The sequence below is a fragment of the Emys orbicularis genome, chromosome 1 (genome assembly GCF_028017835.1).
Source record: "Emys orbicularis isolate rEmyOrb1 chromosome 1, rEmyOrb1.hap1, whole genome shotgun sequence".
Classification (NCBI taxonomy): domain Eukaryota; kingdom Metazoa; phylum Chordata; order Testudines; family Emydidae; genus Emys; species Emys orbicularis.
Window position 1 is genome coordinate 244,610,130 of NC_088683.1, and position 19,908 is coordinate 244,630,037.

Below are 19,908 nucleotides of genomic sequence, written 5' to 3' on the forward strand. Positions count from 1 at the left end.
TTAATTAGAATTTTTAAAATATTATATTTTAATGGTGATTTTTCTCCCATTTAAAATACATAGTATTATACTTCAACCAAATAACATGATACTTTTTCATGAGTGGATACTCTCAATTGTTCAAATTTGTACATAGTTTAGTTGGATGACAAAAACAATCTTTAACAAAATAACACTGTTAACTAAGCCAGATAATTTTGAACTTGAAGAGGGTGATTTGTTAGGATAACCAAATAAAATTTAAAAACACTTAAAAAATTTGCATTTAATAACTTACTTCATCTTTTTTTCCCCTTGAGTACAGCAGCTGCAAGTGGTCCCGCTGTTTGGTGATATGCAGATTGAACTGGCAAGATACGTTAAGACTAGCGCCCACTACGAGGAAAACAAATCCAGGTAGGAATGCAGCACAATACTGGGGAGAGGGGCAGATCCTTGTGGTGCATAAGGCTAGTGTTTTTTCATTGCTGTTGTTTAATTTGGCATGTTTGGTAATAGTAGCATGCCCTTTGTCCTTTTCTGAGGTTATACCGTTATGAAATTTTCTACTCAGGAACACACAGTAACTGGCAGGCTTTATAGTTAAACATGGGTAAAGCGAAGACCTTTTCTTAAGGTAGTTGAGTGAGGGATAGATCTTGACCTGTTGGTATTGTTTGGGCTCAGAAAGACAGCCCATCTCTAAAACAGCGGCTCGGTCGTATCACTTATGTGATATCAATTTGTGATGTCTGTAAGGTCAGGATTTATTTTTTCTCGTGTTCTGAAATAGATGGACGTGCACCTCTTCCAGCAGCAGTCCCCAGTACAACATCTGTGAGCAAATGATCCAGATCAGAGAAGACCATATGCGCTTCATTTCGGAACTGGCTCGTTACAGCAACAGTGAGGTGGGTTAATGCTGTCTGTGCCGATTGCACTTGAGTAATGAACGTTGCTATAATTAGAAGCATGAGATGTAAGTAAACCTCAGACTATGTTAAAATGACACTTAGATCTTCTAATGATGTTTTTGCACAAGCTTATAAGAGTGAACTAAGTTTGTGTTAGCCTTAATTCTGTATTTGCAGACTTCATCACACTTCTCGCATGCCAGTACATTCCAGAACAGGTGGGGTATTTTCTTTGGAATTGCATGTCAAACTCAGAGCCTAAGAGCATATACATAGCTTTATGAATAAAAACAGAGGTTAGGAGTGCATTCTTCAAAACAGGCACATCTTCCTCATACCGTATGAGGGCTGTCTTCTTGACTTAGTCCGCTGTAATGTTTTGGTGATAAAGGATACAAGTACTTTATCTCTAGAATTTGTGAATTTTTAAGTAAGTAAATATGTGGGCTGAAAAGGCAGTAATTGGTGTATTGAATGCAAGGTCTAGTGCATATTAACCAGCACAATCTTTTATTTCTAATAAAAAATGGTTTTTTAGTGCCACACACAGCGCATTTAATACTTGTGTTTACTTTATTTTGTTCTAGGTAGTGACTGGGTCTGGCCGTCAGGAAGCTCAGAAAACAGATGCAGAGTATCGAAAACTCTTTGATCTCTCTCTCCAGGGACTACAGCTCCTATCTCAGTGGAGTGCACATGTTATGGAAGTGGTATGTTACCTGGGGAGCAAAACCAGAAAAGGAGGAAGTTTAGGGAGACGAAACAACTAGATAGTGAGGCTGGGTGGTTTTTGCAGTGATGAAAAATATTTATATGGTCTATCGCCATTTGTTTAGTTGCACTTCTATTTTCAACCAGGGAAGAAGACAAAATGTTTTTTTTCTTGAGATAGTGGCAGTACAACTGTATTAATCAGCTGGCCAAGATGCAATATCTCTCACATCCTCTTTCAGTAGGCTGAACTTATTAAATTTAAGATGTAGTGATCCCCTTTAAGCCAGAGCTAGCTGTTTTTATTCCGCTTTTGAACATATGTTTTGTGGTTTTAAAGCTTCCTTTATTTTGCTACAATACAACTTTAAATGATCTTTCATAGACTGTATCCCAACACACTTCCCAAAGTGAAAAAGACAGCAGATGATATGTGGTATAAATAACAGAAAGCAGTTGTATTTTGACATTTTCTGGTGAGTAAATTAAAACATTTAGGGCTTCATCCAAAGGTGACGAAAGTAAATGGAAAGATTCCTATTGGCTTCAGATCAGGCCTTTAGTCATAAGGCTGGTGAACACAGAGAAAAAGGAGGAAAAACATGACAGAGAGCAAGAGAGGGAAATATGAGAGGGGAGGTATAGGAAAGCTCTAATGATCTATTTTTATTTAAACAACTAATCTTGCTGAGAGTAGATGCCAGTGGGGAAAGTGATTAAAAATCTGTAACTTTGACTTCAATGTAAACAAGATATTTGTAATGGCAACAATTGAAAGAGAGGATGCTAAAGTACTCTTTTTTTTTTTTTTTTTTTTTTTTTTTTTTAAATGTCCCTGGCTCTCACACACTAACACTGCGTATCCTATCTGTACCATGGCCTAACCAAGACAACCTATCCCAAGAGCTTAGACAGTCTGCAGGTGGTGGTAGGTGGAACATGTGCTTCTGCCTACTTCTGTCCAGTACTGGCAGTCAAGCTGGGCGAAATTTTTCAGTCAAATAGTTTATTAGCTGAAAAATGCAGATTCAGGGAGACTAAAGCTATTCATGAATTAGGGTTGAATTTGGCCAATAGTTTCGGCCGAATAAAAAAAAAAATTTCAAAAAAGTTGAAATGAAAGGTTTCAGTTTTTGTTTCAAAATGACATGTTGTTTTAAAATGTACCTAGATTTGTCAAAAGGTAAAGAACACCCAAAACAAAAAACCTAAAAAATTTCATTTTGGGTTGAAAGAAATGTTTTGTTCCATCCTAAATAATTTGTTTTTCAGTTTTTCATTTTTGATCACCAAACCAAAAAATCAACTGTTAGCTCAGCTCTAATTGGCGGTGCAAGGCCAACGGCCTGCCGTAGGTAGTGCTTCCATGAATGGTACTATGATAAACACATCCTTGGTTCCTAACCACCTTTTGAAAATTAGGACAGATAAATCATGTCATTTCTTCCTATGTAATGTATACAAAATCTATCCACCCCTTTCTGTTGTGAAAACCTTTAGTTCATGCTTTGATGATCTCCCACTTAGACTACAGCAACCCCTTTTTCTTGGTCCTCCAAAATCCCTCTTGCTTCCCTAGTTTCTGTCTTTACAAATTGCTGCTTCCAAATCATCTCTGTCTCCTGCACGACAACGATGTGATCTCTCTGCTACGGGACTCTTTTCTGGCTCTGCATTGTCTTCTGGATCAAATTCACACTTTCTATTCGGGTTCTATGCAGCTCTGCTCCTGCCCATATCTTGTCACTGGTTGCTCACTGCTCTTCTGTCTGGTTATGTCCCGTGCTGTGCTTTTCTGATTTCTCAACCCCTTATTTCTTACTTGTGCAAGCACTTCAGTAACTCCTCCCATAGTCCTGTCAGTCCCTTCTCTCATGCCTCACCCCCCACCCTCTCCAATGCCGAGAATTTCTTTCTGAGCCTGTATACAATCTATCCTGCCGCTCCCTTTTCAAATCCCTCCTCAAAATCTTTACCCACATTCTCAACCCCCAACCCTTATTATGTAAATAGAGTACAAATAAGTAAAAAAGTCCCTAACAGGCATATTGTGCCATCTTAATACCACAAACTAGTTTTTACGTGTTCCATCCCCTTGCCTACTGTTTTCTCCTGGGATCCTCTTTGTTGTACTCAACTTAAATTGCAAGACAAGAATTGTTTCTCTTTACTTGGTGTGAAAAATGTAATGTGACTCCATGTCACTTAATATGGGGCTGGAATGAGCCCACGGGGCTGGGAGTGATTCAAAACAAATTTCTTAGAAAGATTTTTGTCGTCTCCCAAATAATACCCCAGCTGTTCTGAGACAGGTATAAACTCTATTCTGTCCAAAGTGCAGTATAGCAATATTAATATTCAGCTTTTTAGTCAAAGTATGCCCCCACAGTGTTTGCCAAAGTTATGCATAGAGGAACAGCTCACTAGGTCTTTTTCATGTACATTTCGTCGGTTAGTGTATATTCAAAACTCTCTGCATTCTCTAGGTTTCTCAGAATCAGAAATTTAGATTTAAGTTTAAAAATGTGAAACCCACAATCAAGTTGAGAATAGAAGATATTAATAAGCAAATGGATATGGCAATTGTTTCTCTTTCAAATATCACCTGGATTTACCTCCCTGTTAAAAAGATTCATGGGTTTGCCAGATATTTAGATGGTTTATGTAAATAGCATGATAAGGAGGGCCTTTACAGCTTTCCCTTTTAAATCCAAGCAAATGGCTTACTTAGACGGCTGATATACTGGCACTGAGAAATGTAACCAACGCTGTCCCTGCAGTTTAGGGTAGCTGGAAGACCTACTCCATGATCTGTTACATTGTAATCTGTATTGTCACTTGAGGTCAAAATGGCTTTCAGTGTTTTTGTCCTGGATGTCTTTTTCTATGACCTCTCAGGAAATTGTCAGTTCCTAAGAAACATTCTATGTACCTATGATTCAAGTGTTTGTTCTGTTTGCATGGGCAGCCACTCAAATAAGGAGAAGGCAAGTGGCATGGTGATTATGTATGGTTTGATGGTATCTGGCTTTAAAAAAAAATCTTTGTAAGTATTTTAACGTTTTATAATTTTAGGTTTAGTTTTAAGTTTTATTGTAATATTTTTGGTTTTTGTGCGTTGGCCTAAGGCTCAGTTTCTATTAATAAACTTTGCTTTGGCACTTGGTATTTTAACCCATAATAATGTCTTATACAGCACTATAAATCTGTCTACCACTCAAGTTGTGGTAGGTGTCACAACTCAGTTCTTGTTGCTAAAATTAAAGTTGTGGAAAACTGGATTAGTAAGTAACTAGAATTTTCCAGTTAACATAATTAACTGATATGATCAATTCCTGCTAAAAATCAGTATTGGAACATCTTGCACTATGTTAGTATGATATTTTGATCTTGGTACCTGAACAGGACACATTTCTCTTGAAATATTGCATTTTCAGAGTCACAGACAAAATCAATCTCTCTCTCTCTCTCTCTCTCTCTCTCTTAAGTCCTAACAGAAATCAGCAAGTCTATTTGGCTTCAAACTGTCTTTAAAATCTAAACAGTCAGTCATTTCAAAATCTTCTCTTTACACTTGTTTTTGCATATGAGGTGTCTTTCTCGGTTCTCTGTAGGTGAAATGAAGACAGGTTTTTACTTACGTTAATCTTCATTAAAACGTTAGACCACATCACATGCTGAGAATTTCTTGTATTCTTTGAATTAATGTAGTGTAGAGATATATGTCCGATAGATCTTTTAGAAAGTAGTGAATATGGCAAGTGATTTCTGTCAGGAGTTTTAGAACTTATAGTACTGTTCTAAAAACGTGCAGTATCATATCATCAACTATTACTAAGAATGAAGGAATGTCTTATTAGAAAAAAGAACAGGAGTACTTGTGGCACCTTAGAGACTAACAAATTTATTAGAGCATAAGCTTTCGTGGGCTGTAGCCCACGAAAGCTTATGCTCTAATAAATTTGTTAGTCTCTAAGGTGCCACAAGTACTCCTGTTCTTTTTGCGGATACAGACTAACACGGCTGCTACTCTGAAACCTGTCTTATTAGAATAAAACCTGCATTACAGGTAGGGTGTCCTGTGGTCTTTTTGTGTTATTTCTCAATCTTTTCTTTTTTTCCATATATCTTTCTTCACCTACCTGTGTGAATTTCAGTATTCATGGAAACTAGTGCATCCAACTGATAAATACTCGAATAAAGATTGCCCTGATAATGCAGAAGAGTATGAAAGAGCAACACGATACAATTATACCAGTGAAGAGAAGTTTGCCTTGGTTGAGGTAAAAGAAACTTTCCCCCTTTATAGAGATTTGGGCTTTTTCATTCTTCCCCCTTCCCTTTATTTATATATATTTTTAAAATATATATATATATATATATATTCTCCCTACAGGTTATTGCCATGATCAAAGGTCTTCAGGTGCTGATGGGGAGAATGGAAAGTGTCTTTAACCATGCCATACGTCATACCATTTATGCTGCTCTTCAGGACTTCTCCCAGGTTACACTGAGAGAACCATTAAGGCAGGCCATAAAGAAGAAGAAAAACGTAATTCAGAGGTAGTGTTAACATTTTCACACAACGTCCTATATTCCTTCTCCCATATTTTACTAGTTAAATATTGTCTAATGCTAACATTCATATTTCAAAGGCAACCACCACCATTGCTCATAGTTTGAATGTCAAAAATTAGCTTTGCTGACTACATATTAGTCTAAAACAACCTGCTCAGTGCTGATTACTTTAAGATAAGAGAACTAGAATGGGTAACAACATGTAATCTTTAAACCTTTTAATTCTACCATTGCCATTAATGGTTTGTGTTGTCTTGCTTTTTATTTTAAAGAGAAACTGGAGGCAACTTTCTGATGACTCCAGTACTACTACTACTTGTTCTTCTATATTGCTCGTCCATCTTCTCTGTCTCTTCATCCCAACCCCCACCACCACAAAAAAAGAAAAAGAAAAAAGCCTCCTGTTGTTCTCTTTCCCCTCAACTTTTCCTGCTCTCTTCACCTCCCACTACTCAATCTTCTATACTGTGGTCAGTGTCATCCTTAACCTTGTTTTTGTCTCTCCAGCTGTTGCCTTTCCTCATGACATGTTGTACCTTTTTGATTTACTCCCACCCATTGCTGGGTGCCTTGCAAGATCCTTGTGGGTGAAGACCCTTGACTGGTGATGCTACTGCTAAACTCCACCTCCACAAAAATACCATCCCAAACAAATGAATGAAATGTTCAGATTATTCCAAATTTTAAGATTTGCAAGTAGATTCTTACACTGTTTTTTTCTGTTGACTTTCATATTCCGTGTGTAAATCTGTTGTAGTCTGAGGTTTTCTGGGTGTGGAAACAGAAAAGTGTTTCTTGAGCCATTAAAGTAACATTTTTCAGAAATGTTTGAATGTGGGAGGTGGAGTTCACTTGATCACTCAGTACACTATGAGCAATGCTTAGATGATTTTTGAGAAGTACTCATATTCCAATTCAATACTTAGAATTATAACTGAAGAGCATCTCATAATGGATGACCACAGCCACACCTATGCAAACCTTTAAGAGATTATTTTATCAGAATCCTTCTTAGAATTTTAAAAAGTATTATGCATTACCAAAATATTTTATAAGCAGAAGCTTTCTTCTTTATTATCGGTGTTCTTCAGGTCTGATTCATTTGATGGTAAATTCTAATGTTATATTGAATTTGTATCTGTGCTAGTGAATTCTGATGGAGTACAACCCAAGGTCAATAATATACATGTATATCTTGGTAAAGGTATCTATCAATGATGGAAAAAACAAATACTGTCAAAGTATGACTCGAAAATATAAGTTTGACTGATAAAATACTGTCCCTCTAGAAAGTTTGCTTCAACATGCTTGTGGCTCTGAAATAAGCATTTATATTTGTTTGGGTGCTAAAGCATTTTGGATTGTGTCTAGTGTTCTTCAGGCCATCAGAAAGACAGTTTGTGACTGGGAAGCAGGACATGAACCATTTAATGACCCAGCACTAAGAGGAGAGAAAGACCCCAAAAGTGGTTTTGACATCAAAGTTCCGAGGCGAGCAGTGGGACCCTCCAGTACCCAGGTATTTCCTGTTCTTCCTGTATGATAGCCATAGTATTAGCATCACTGATTGACATAGAAATCTCTTCACCACTGAGCCCTGTTAAAAGCTGGAGTGGATTTAGATTACTCCCAAGTTATACTTAAAAAATATATACATTTAAAGTATAAATCCACTCTAAATCTGGATTAGTCAAAATTCTCTATCTGGGAGGCTTTCACTTTCATTTTGTACCCTAATGTATTCTTTTCCCAAGCGCTCCACTTCCATACTTTTGATCTTGTTCCAAGGGAATGCCCACATTTTAAAGCCGTGCCTTTTTAAATGTTCAAACTTCTTCTATTTTTGAAATGACTGGATCCTTTCCTGGCTGGCTCCTCCTTCCAGACTAAATTGTCCTTGTTGTTTTTTAAACTCCTTAACTGTGTAGGTCCTTCCTATATTTTATACTTGCATTCTTGAACTTGGTCCTGGTGGATATTTCTGCTGACCCCACCTCTCTTTCCACCACTGTGTCTTAAGTCCGTAATGTCTTGTGCTTTTGCCGTGGTGGTCCATAGAGTGCAGAATTCCACTGTGAAATCCATCTAATCTTCTCTCTCTCTACTGTTAAACAGCATAATTTTTTCAAAGATGTTCTTTATAATAACCACTGTTACCCCATATTGAGAAGCTTGCCCCTTCTCCGTTTTCTAGGTGGGATCCCTCTTTATCTTTTTTGTTTGCCGTTTTGAGGGAAGTTTGTATAGTAGCTCGTTTATGATTGATAAATTACTGCAGAGTGCTCTGAGCACACTGGGACATGAAAATGAGTGGAATTATGGTATATCAATGAAATACAGTGATTCCTAAAATCTTGGGGTGGAGTTGGGCAAGAGCCTGTTTAGGCAGTGCTTTTATATTAATCATGGGTGACTGAGTTAGGTTTAAAAAATTGTCTGGAAAAATGTTTAAATAGCTAATGAAATTTTTGTTTAAGTAAATGGAATCAGTACAATGCTTTATTCTAATAATAATTTTTTTTTTTTTTTTTTTAATCACCACCAATGTTTTTTCTTACTCTTGGTATGTTTAGGGGGCTTAGTTTCACTGGTTGCTGCAAGCTCATTAAAATACACTGTTCTGTCTGCTGTCTGTTCTTGGATATAAACACCTGTTTATCTTTGCTGAGGCGGGGAAACAAATTACAGCAATTCCTTGGATTGCAGTTCTGTCAATTTTATGTAATTTCAAAATAATAATTCACTGGATTTACTGCACTTAGAAATCTTTGTGAAAAAAACGAGAAGCAGCTAGTCTCTTATGACCAGATTCAGCTCTCATTGAAGTCCGTGGGAGCCTTTCCATTGACTTAAATGAGCATTGTATTGGACCCTCACAGAATAATGAGGCCAAATGAAGAAACCAGCCTACTTTAGAAGTGGATGTTCCCCTCTGCATGCTTACTGTATTGTTTTTCATCCCTTAACACACTAACACACACTTTTTCTGCTTCTGTTTCCCCTTCCTTATTTACCCACGTGTTGTATTAACTGTTTCTCTCCCCCCTGCCTCTCCTTGTCTGTTGGTTTTAGCTCTACATGGTTCGCACTATGACAGAGTCCTTAAACTCTGCTGAGCTGTTGAAGCAGCTCAAGTCTCTTGGAATGGAAAAGCTATTGCATGTGATAAACAAGTTTCTGAGGCAGTCCTACATCTATCCGCCTCTTTTAAACTTTGGTGGTAAGATATTACTTATTATTTTTATTTGTGGCAAGTGAACTGGTCCACTGCAAATTATCTATTGCTTTATATTAATGCAGACTCCCTTTACATGGAAGGCTTTCTGGCTAGGCATTTATATTGGCATTAACTTTTGGTTGGAGCAGTTATCTTTTTCCCAAAGGAGAAAGGCATGGCTCTTGCCAAAATTTTACTAGGTTTCAGTTTGAAGTGGAGCAGTCACTTTCTTGATAGTATTTCTCAGTGTTGCTCAACTAATGTACCATGTGTATTTTCCTTTTTTCCTTTCCACCACAAATGTTTCCTTTAATGATACAGCTTTACATGGTGAGAACTATGTTAGAGTCTCTCATTGCTGACAAAAGTGGTTCCAAGAAAACCTTGAGAAGTAGCCTTGAGGGGCCCACCATATTGGACATAGAAAAATTTCATCGCGAGTCTTTCTTCTACACTCATTTGATAAATTTCAGTGGTAAGATACGTAGATGATCAGTGTCCAGCTTAGCATGTCCTAACGCCTTTAACGTGCCCTGGAAAATGTTTCCGATTACCTAAGCCAGTTAGATCTGGTTTGTTTATCTAAAACATTGGCCAGTCAGAACTTTTTGAAATACAAAAGAAAGATTCACCTAAATGCTTTTGGTTTTTTTCCCTTTTATGCATTTGTTTTAATGGGCTGTATTTTTTTTTTTATTGTTATCTTATATTTTTATATAATAAAGACACAATGTCAAACCTGTTTAAATAGCAAAAATTTAAGAATTTTATTTTTTTAGAAGACACACCGAGTCCCCAGTAGTGGTAAATTTGGTATTGATTAGCTACCCCTCTGTATTCTGTCAGTTGTAATCGGAAACATGTTATCCTAATGGATTCACCTACTGACATTGAATGTATCTAGTCTTTGTCATCACCATGTTGTGTTGTCTTTCATCTTTTTATTTTTCTGGAACCCTTAGCTCTCAAAAGAGAGGCGCCCGTTAGTTCCAGTACTAACGCTTTCCATAAACAGCACTGTGTTCGTTAGAAAACGTTAAAGTAAAAAGTTCATGCTTGTTTTGGTTCTCTAGCAATCTGAAAACATTGCCTGTGGTGTGTCTGTTACCTGGAGAGACTAAAGGAATCTCTCATCATCTCAGAATTATCTTCCCTTATTCCAGACTCTCCCTCAAGAGTTCAGATAATTCCCTGCCCTTCTAATCTGCAAGGATCATGTGGGGCCAGTCAATTCTACTGCTTAATCGGATGGATGGAATAAAAATGATGGCCACAAGATGCTTCTCCCCAAGCTACTACTTGAGCTGAGAGCATTGATTTTACAGCACTTTGAGCCCCTGCTGGAGAATTAAACTTGGCTCTCCTCCAGGGTGGTATAATATACTTTTGCCACTAAACCAGTGGGCTGGCCCACTTTGGCAATATTTTCTGTAATGAAACACTTGAGCTTTTTTGTGTGTTCATAACTATTTTACAAACCTCACAGGTTTTACATTTGAATTTGATTTACATGTAGCTCTAGTGACTCACCTGCTTTGTAGTTTCACATTTACCATCATAATCACATTTTTTTGTTTTGTTCTTAACATGTTTCTCATATGAGAAGAATAATGGCTTGTCATTTATTCTGAAAGAAACCTTGCAGCAATGCTGTGACCTGTCCCAGTTGTGGTTCAGAGAGTTCTTCTTAGAACTCACCATGGGTAGAAGAATCCAGTTCCCCATTGAGATGTCTATGCCTTGGATTTTGACCGACCATATTCTGGAGACGAAAGAGGCATCAATGATGGAGTAAGGTCTATGTGTGCTCTTCTTTTGCGTCATTTTAAATACCATTGTATTATAAAGTTAGTGCCTTCACTGATGTTAACAAGTTGTTGCTGGGATAGTATTGCAAACGTAATTCTTTAAAGATACTGTTTCCTGGATTCTTACTCTTTCATTTCTGCACTCTAGCGTGAGTTCCCCTGACTCTCAACGATTTTGGTTCTTTGAGGCACAGGCAGGCCAGCCTTATTCTGAGAGCAACACCCAGTGCTTCTTTGCCCCCTCTAGAACGTAAAGTTTCCAGGTGAAATCCTGACCCTATCAAAGTTAATGGCAACACTCATATTGCCTTCAGAGCAGCCAGGATTTAACTCTCACTTCCTTGATGAATGGAAAGCAAATCGCTCCCCACACTAGAAATGTAATAGACACCAAAGAATGATAGGACAACACCTTCAGAAAAAAATGTAATTGAAAATGTACCCTATTCTGAAGTGGATAAGTAGGAGTCAGCCAAATACAGTGTCTTCAGAGAAATAGAACTGCAGGTGAACAATTATTTATTCTCAGTATCCTGAGTGTATGTACAAGGAAAAAGAAAATGAAGCTAAATTGTCTTGTATGTTTTCATCTCTTTTTGAGACAAAGCTGATAGCAGTATTTTAATGCTTTTCATTTCTGTGGCTTTCTATTTGCTCCTATTCCCTATGGGGGCCTATCGTGCAATGGACAGAAAAGTTGATCTTGTGTGGTCTGAAAGGTCTTCCACTCCACACATTTAAATTGTCATGCTTAGTAAAAACAATAGCTTGGGAAATGTTTTGGAGATGTGGGATACCAAGTGTTACATTCTGAGGTTTGTATGGTAGTGGTCTCTGCTGTCTCCTGCTGCTATCTGCTTGACTTAGCTCAGGAGGGCCAGCGTTCTCTGGAGTCTGTCATGCAGGCCACATAAATGCCTGGATTAGGCCTCTGGACTGGATGTTTGGCACTTTTGCCCCGACTGTTCACTCCTTTCTAGAGAATTTAGTAGTCAGATTTTTTGTGGCAGGGTACATTGCAGGTAATAGACCTGCTTGCCTTCTGTATTTTTAATCTTCTCAGTCTAAACTACAAATGAGGTATAATTTTTTTCAATTATCAAGTATTTTTGTTAATATATTTACAGAGAAGCATTTCACAAACTGTGAATATTTGTTCTTCGAGTACGTGTCAGTGCAGATCCCACTGTAGGCATGCATGAGCCCAAGATCAGAATTTTCTGAGTAGCTGTGCCCCTCAGGGCAGCATCTGCACCCTGTGCCTCCCAGGCCCCCATTCAAGGGCATAAAGGAATAAAGAGGGGAGTGTCTTCAGTTCTCTCTTACTGTCCACAGAAGTGAGATGGAACCTGGGGAGTGTCCGATCTGCTACTCACTTCAAGCTCTGTTTCTAACCTAGTTTTATGAAAAAAATCCTTCTTCAGCTCTTACCTTGTTAATTTTTTCTTTGGCCGTCTCCCCCAAAAGAGAGGACACTCCCGCATAGTCCCCCGTACAGCATGGCAAGTACTTGGCATTAACCACCGTGGCAGGTGCCAAACCCTTATGGTTTAATCCCTATCTGTCCGACAAAGACCTCGTCCTGCTGGTCAACCGGCATCACCAATGCCTTTTCTGTTTTGGGGAAAACCACAAATGAGTCGTGTGTAAATACTTCTCACTGAGTGCTCACAAGTCGAGGGATGTGCAGCTAAAACTTCACCTGCTTGAGTAATCAGTGTGCATCACCTCAGACCCGGATTCAGATCCAACTCCAAACAGCCCAAGGGGGTCATCCCTCAGTAAAAGCTCCTCTGAGTAGACTTATAGACCTGAAGAAGAGCTCTCTGTAAGCTCAAAAGCTTGTCTCTGTCACCAACAGAAATTGGTCCAATCAAAGATACTACCTCACCCACCTTGTCTCTCTAATATCCTGGGACCAACATGGCTACAATTACACTTCATACAATTTTGAATAAGGGATAGTTTGTGAGCTGGCAGCTTTTAGCATGTTTTCATGAGACAGACCAAAAAAAAAAAAAATGCAAGAGTTGGCAGTACGGCTGTCCACCCGCCCACAGGAAGTACCCAAGATTCATGGTGGGATCAAATCATTACCAGTATGAGGTCTGCCATTTTGACTCATCATGGTACCAAGGGTCTTCACAGAACGTGTTGTGAATGTCTGAGGTGATGTGGCATCTACATGTAATTGGACAACTGGCTGATCAGAAGCAGGTGAGAGTAGAAGATGTCATCAGGCTGGGACAGTGCTCTATCTGTATTCACCTGGCTGCGTCTCCTAGTGACCTGTAAAAAACCTGACATTTACCTCACTTCAGATGATAAAGTTCAAAAGAAGTCCTGGTTGCCTACAGATCAGGAAAAGCCTCTACGGAGACTCAAACTCCAGCTGACATCAGAACCAGCACAGTATGAACATGCCTCACAGTGCTAGGTCACACGGTGGCATGCATGTACATGACGCCACTTGCCAGACTTCGCCTATGCCCCCTTCAGCTCTGCCTCAGGACAGTTTTTTCTCTGGGGAAACACCCAATAGACGAGGAGGTCATAGTACCTCATCATGTCACTGCTGAACTTGCTTGGTGGTTAGAATCCACAAATGTGAAAAGAGGTGTGTGTCTCCTTTTCAGTCCCCTCTCTGACAAAGACACTAATTACACGTGTGTCAGGGACAGGTAGGGGAGTTCACTTGAACCATCTATAGATCCAAGCAACTTGGACCCCAAGTGACATATGGCTACCTGTGAAGGTCCTAATGCTCAGAGCCATCAGACTAGCCTGCATGGCTTTCCTGCCAGTCCTCCAAACTCGATAATGTAGAGCTTCAAACAGCACGACAGCTATGCACTACATAGACAAGCAAGCAGGTGTCTGCTCCTCGCCCTTTGGCCTTGAAGCCATCAACTTCTGCAGTTGGTGCCATCAGAACGGGGTAACTCTGAGAGGCCCTTCGCCTCCTGGGAGCCGGCAACAACTGAGAAGAATTCCTGAGGCAGTCGGTGACCACTCACAAATGCTCATTGCACAGATCCACCATGGAGGTGATATTCCATCAGTGGGGATTCCCCATGGTACACATGCGCACTGCCAAGAACAGTGCAAAACTTTTGTTCTAGAGGATGCCTGAGTCCAGGTTCACTGCTGGATACCTTCCTCCTACTGAAGAACAAAGAGTTGCTGTAGAACTTCCCACCCGTTCCCCAGATTTCCAGGGGGATTTCCAAGATCAAAAGAGACAAAGGCTAGGTCTACACTACCCGCCTGAATCGGCGGGTAGAAATCGACCTCTCGGGGATCGAATTATCGCGTCTCGTCGGGACGCGACAATCGATCCCCGAATCGACGCTCTTACTCCACCAGCGGAGGTGGGAGTAAGCGCCGTCGACGGGAAGCCGCGGAGGTCGATTTTGCCACCGTCCTTACAGCGGGGTAAGTCGGCTGCAATACGTCGAATTCAGCTACGCTATTCGCGTAGCTGAATTTGCGTATCTTAAATCGACCCGACCCCCCCCCGTAGTGAAGACCTGCCCAAAGCCATGATCAACCTGGTGGCTATGTACTGGCCAAGGCAGGTCTGGCTGACAGATCTTCTGCAGATGTCCATTCAGCCTTTGATACGGCTCCTAGACCATCTGGATCAGATCTTGCAGCATCACAGCCAGATACTCCACACAGACCTGAAGTCACTGAACGTGATGGTGCATGTGTTGCCTGGCTGAATGCTACGGATAGGTATTGCTCCTTACCAGTCCAGGAAATCCTGATACAAAGCAGGAAGAATTTACCAGAAAAACTTTTCAAAATGGAAGGGGTTCTTAATATGGGCAGCCCAAAAAGGCCTGGGCCCAGTACAGGCCTCTGTACTGAAGATGCTTGATTACCTACTACACCTCAGGCAGGCGGTCTTTGGCTCAGCTCTATTGGAGTCCACCTTGGAGTGATTTCAGCTTGTCAATTGTCTGTACAGTCGTGCTTGGTCTTCTCTCAACCCATGGTATAAAAGAGCTTTAAAGGTCTATTACACAGTTATCCATCAGTCAAAGAACCTCCTCCTGCCTGGGACCTCGATATAGTCCTTCTGAGACGCATTGAGCCTCCCTCAGAATGCTCCTTACACCACTTTACTCTGAAGATGGTCTTCCTAGTTGTTATCACTTTGAGTGAGCTGCAAGCACTATGGCTAACCCCCATCCCCACCCCCAACATTTCAAAGGGAAAATATGTTGCTAAGACCTCACCTGAAACTCATTCTCAGAATGACATCAGAATCTCATCTGAACCAATCCATCAACTTACCTGTTTTCTTCCCAAAGCCACATTTGTCACTGGGAGAAGAGAAGTTAAACAGACTTGGCGTATCTAGAGCTTCCCTTTTATTATATTGACAGGACCAAACCATTCAAATTGTTGCCCCATCTATTTCTGGCTGTAACAGGATATTCAAAGGCCAACCTATATCATCTTAAAGAATATTGGAACAGATAACACAAGGAGATACATTGTGTTACCAGCTGGTGGTGTACCTCTCCCACTTGACATCAAGGCTCACTTCACGAGAGCTCAGGTGACTTCTGCCTGCTTTAGAAATGGGCCGATATGAGAAACCTGTAAGGCACCAACATGGAGTAACCCACTGACCTTTGTCAAACACTATGTCTTGGACTTGGCAGCTAGAACAGATGCCAACTTTGGGTGACCAGTACTACAATCACTGTTTGACTTGTGCAACTGAAACACCTTATTTCCACCGTCTTGAGAGGATACTGCTTGCCAGTCACGTACAGCGGGATTCACGCTGACACATACTCGGAGAAAGAACAGTTACTTCCTCTATAGTAACTGTGGTTCTTCAAGGTGTTATAGTTAGTGTAGATGTTATGACCTGCGCTCTCTTTTAGAAGTCCCTACCTACCATGGGCTTTGAATTTTAAGGGGACTGAGGCAGCACCATGTCAACACTGCCCTTTATGCCTTCGCACTGGAGCACAAGGAGGCCCAGGATACATGCACCGCCCCAACTCTGCTATTCAAAAAATCTGATCTCATGCCCATGAGCCATATGCGCACCTTCAGTGGGATCCAAAGTGACCACAACATCTCAAAGAATCAAATTTGCTGTAGGGTGAGTAACTATTCTTTTTTTCTTTTTCATTTAGGTATGTTCTCTATTCTTTGGATCTTTACAATGATAGCGCTCATTATGCGCTTACTAAATTTAAGAAGCAGTTCCTCTACGATGAAATTGAGGCAGAGGTAAATAAACTCATCTATGGAGAAAACGGTTATGTATCCTAATAGGGAGACTGAGTCTGTTAAAGGTGAAGGAACATTATGCAGCAATATATATATCTTCAAAGCAGATGGTGATGATATAGAATGAAAGTGGTGAGAATGCCAAAAAAAAGAAACAAAGGGAGGAGGATGCAGTCTTCCTAGGTGATAAGCTTTGAATAAACGCATATGTCCGGTTTTGGCATTGTTTAGATTGAAGTAACTGCTCTTCTTGGGGAAGTAGAGGAATTTTGTGCTGACTAGCTCTTTTTGATTTGTTTTTGTAGGTAATGACAAGGGAGACTAGGATACGTGCCCCTTTTTATTTCTGTGCAAATACTAATAAATAATGTCTCTACCATTTTCCAGGTAAATTTGTGTTTTGACCAATTCGTCTACAAGTTGGCAGACCAGATATTTGCATACTACAAGATTATGGCGGGAAGGTAGCTATTCTGATAGTAACATCTTTTATAGATGTGTTTTGTTTTTTTGTTTGTTTCAGTTTTCACCAAAAAGGTTAGTAGCGATTGGACAGCTAACATAGTGAATGCCAGTGAAAATGAGGTAGGATCAGAGGCTAAAAGAGGGAAAGAACAAGTTAAAAATTACTTAGACAAGTTAGATGTCTTCAAGTCACCAAGGCCTGATGAAATACATCCTAGAATATTCAGGGAGCTGACTGAGGAGATATCTGAGCCATTAGTGATTTTCTTCTAAAAGTCTTGGAAGACGGGGGAGATTCCAGAGGACTGGAAAAGGACAAATTATAGTGCCAATCTATAAAAAGGGAAATAAGGACAACCTGGGGAATTACAGACCAGTCAGCTTAACTTCAGAACCCGGAAAGATAATGGAACAAATAATTAAGCAATCAGTTTGCAAACACCTAGAAGATAATAAGATGATAAGTAACAGCATGGATTTGTCAAGAACAAATCATGTCAAATCAACCTTTCTTTTGAAAGGGTAACAAGCCTTGTGGATGGGGTGAAGCTGTAGATGTGGTATATCTTGAGTTTAATAAGGCTCTTGATACTGTTTCACATGACGTAAACAAACTAGGGAAATAAAATCTAGATGGAGCTACTACAAAGTGAGTACATAACTGGTTGAAAACCATTCCCAGAGAGTAGTTATCAGTGGTTCACAGTCAAGCTGGAAGGGCATATCGAGTGGGGTCCCACAGGGATAAGTTCTGGGTCCAGCTCTCCTCAATATCTTCACCAATGATTTAGATAATGGCATAGAGAATACACTTATAAAGTTTGTGGACGATACCAAGCTGGGAGGGGTTGCAAGTGCTTTGGAGAATAGGATTAAAATTCAAAATGATCTGGACAAACTGGAGAAATGGCCTGACGTAAATAGGGTGAAATTCAATAAGGACAAATGCAAAGTACTCCACTTAGGAAGGAACAATCAGTTGCACACATACAAAATGGGAAATGACTGCCTAGGAAGGAGTACTGAAGAAAGGGATTTGGGTGTCATAGTGGATCACACACTGTTGACTCATATTTAGTTTAACACTGTTGCAAAAAAAAGCAAACATAATTCTGAGATGTACACCTCTATCCCGATATAACGTGACCCGATACAACACAAATTCGGATATAATGCGGTAAAGCAGTGCTCCGGGGGGGAGGGGGCGGGGCTGTGCGCTCCGGCAGATCAAAGCAAGTTCGATATAATGTGGTTTCACCTATAACGCGGTAAGATTTTTTGGCTCCCAAGGACAGCGTTATATCGGGGTAGAGGTGTATTAGCAGGAGTGTTGTAAGCAAGACGAGAGAAGTAATTCTTCTGCTCTACTCCGCGCTGATTAGGCCTCAAATGGAGTACTGGGCGCCACATTTCAGGAAAGATATGGACAAATTGGAGAAAATCCAGAGAAGAGCAATAAAAATTATTAAAGGTCTAGAAAACATGACCTATGAGGGAAGATTGGAAAAAACACTGGGTTTGTTTAGTCTGGAGAAGAGAAGACTGAGAGGGGACATAACTGTTTTCAAGTACATAAGAGATTGTTACAAAGAGGAGAGAGAAAAATTATTCCCCTTAACCTTTGAGGATAGGACAAGAAGCAATGGACTTAAATTGCAGCAAGGACGGGTTAGATTGGACATTGGGAAAAGCTTCCTAATTGTCAGGGTAGATAAGCACTGGAATAAATTGCCTACGGAGGTTGTGGAATCTCAGTCATTGGAGATTTTAAAGAGCAGGTTAGACAAACACCTGCCAGGGATAGTCTAGATCAGGGGTTTCCAAACTTGGTTCACTGCTTGTTCAAGGTAAGCCCTTGGCAGGCCGCGAGACGCTTTGTTTACCTGAGCATCCACAGGTACAGCCGCTTACCTGCGGACGCTCAGGTAAACAAAGCGTCTCGCAGCCTGCCAGGGGCTTACCCTGAACAAGCTGCGAACCAAGTTTGGGAAACCCTGGTCTAGATAAAACTTAGTCCTGCCATAAGTGCAAGGGACTGGACTAGATGACCTCTCGAGGTCCCTTCCAGTCCTACGATTCTATAATTCTTTGATTTCTGCAGTAGTTTTCTGTGTAATGTACAGTAACCTCTTTTTTCCTCATAATAGTCTGCTTCTGGATAAACGGTTGCGCTCCGAATGCAAGAATCAGGGGGCAACAATTCACTTACCACCATCCAACCGGTATGAGACACTGCTGAAACAGAGACATGTCCAAGTGAGTAAAACTGATGCTCCACCACTCGTTTTTTTTAATACTGTTGATGTACCTAGTGCTTATTCCACACCTGAGGGCATAATATTCTGTTTCTGTTGTCACCCTATCCACAACAGCTTGACTGTGACCATCAGAGACAGAACATTATAATTTCGAGCAGCAGCAGTAGATGACCTCTAAAGCTGGAAAGATCCTGTTTTAATGCAAATATTTAGTTTTTAAAAGTACAGAAATATGGTGCATGATGGAATTGTCTCTCTAAACTGAATAATTTTTCAGTCTTCTACAAGTTTATCATCAAGTCTTCTTTGGAAACATATTCATAATTAGCTCAGTGTTTGATTAGATTTTGATGCACCACCTATAGTATTTTTTGTGTGAGAACGTGGGATGGGGTAACTTGTGTACTCAACATACGTGTTCATATGTATTATCTGTATATTATGTCTGAATATAATATACACATGCAGCTCTTCATTTTATCTGTTAATTAAGAAAAATTGGTTTTCTTACCTTAATCAAGATTAGTCTCATACCATTTTGTCTGATACATTTTGGGGGGTTGTTTTTCTTTAGCTTCTTGGTAGGTCAATAGATCTGAACCGCCTAATCACTCAGCGGATTTCAGCAGCCATGTATAAGTCAATGGAACTGGCAATTGGTCGATTTGAAAGTGAAGACTTGACCTCCATTGTTGTAAGTATTGTTGCTGAAGCTGACC

General features: G+C 40.0%; 1 protein-coding gene across 7 annotated transcripts in view; it reads left to right on the plus strand.

Moving 5' to 3' along the window:
- CYFIP1 (cytoplasmic FMR1 interacting protein 1) overlaps positions 1–19,908 on the plus strand; it is a 92,193-nt gene that overhangs the window by 10,754 nt on the left and 61,531 nt on the right. For all 7 annotated transcript variants that reach the window (XM_065402482.1, XM_065402524.1, XM_065402507.1 and 4 more), the window contains 12 exons: positions 305–396; positions 773–890; positions 1,481–1,603; positions 5,762–5,887; positions 6,001–6,167; positions 7,554–7,701; positions 9,721–9,874; positions 11,034–11,190; positions 16,370–16,466; positions 16,854–16,930; positions 19,079–19,187; positions 19,764–19,883. In XM_065402482.1, coding sequence (XP_065258554.1) covers positions 305–396; positions 773–890; positions 1,481–1,603; positions 5,762–5,887; positions 6,001–6,167; positions 7,554–7,701; positions 9,721–9,874; positions 11,034–11,190; positions 16,370–16,466; positions 16,854–16,930; positions 19,079–19,187; positions 19,764–19,883 — 1,488 coding nt within the window. The remainder of the gene's footprint in view (positions 1–304; positions 397–772; positions 891–1,480; positions 1,604–5,761; positions 5,888–6,000; positions 6,168–7,553; positions 7,702–9,720; positions 9,875–11,033; positions 11,191–16,369; positions 16,467–16,853; positions 16,931–19,078; positions 19,188–19,763; positions 19,884–19,908) is intronic.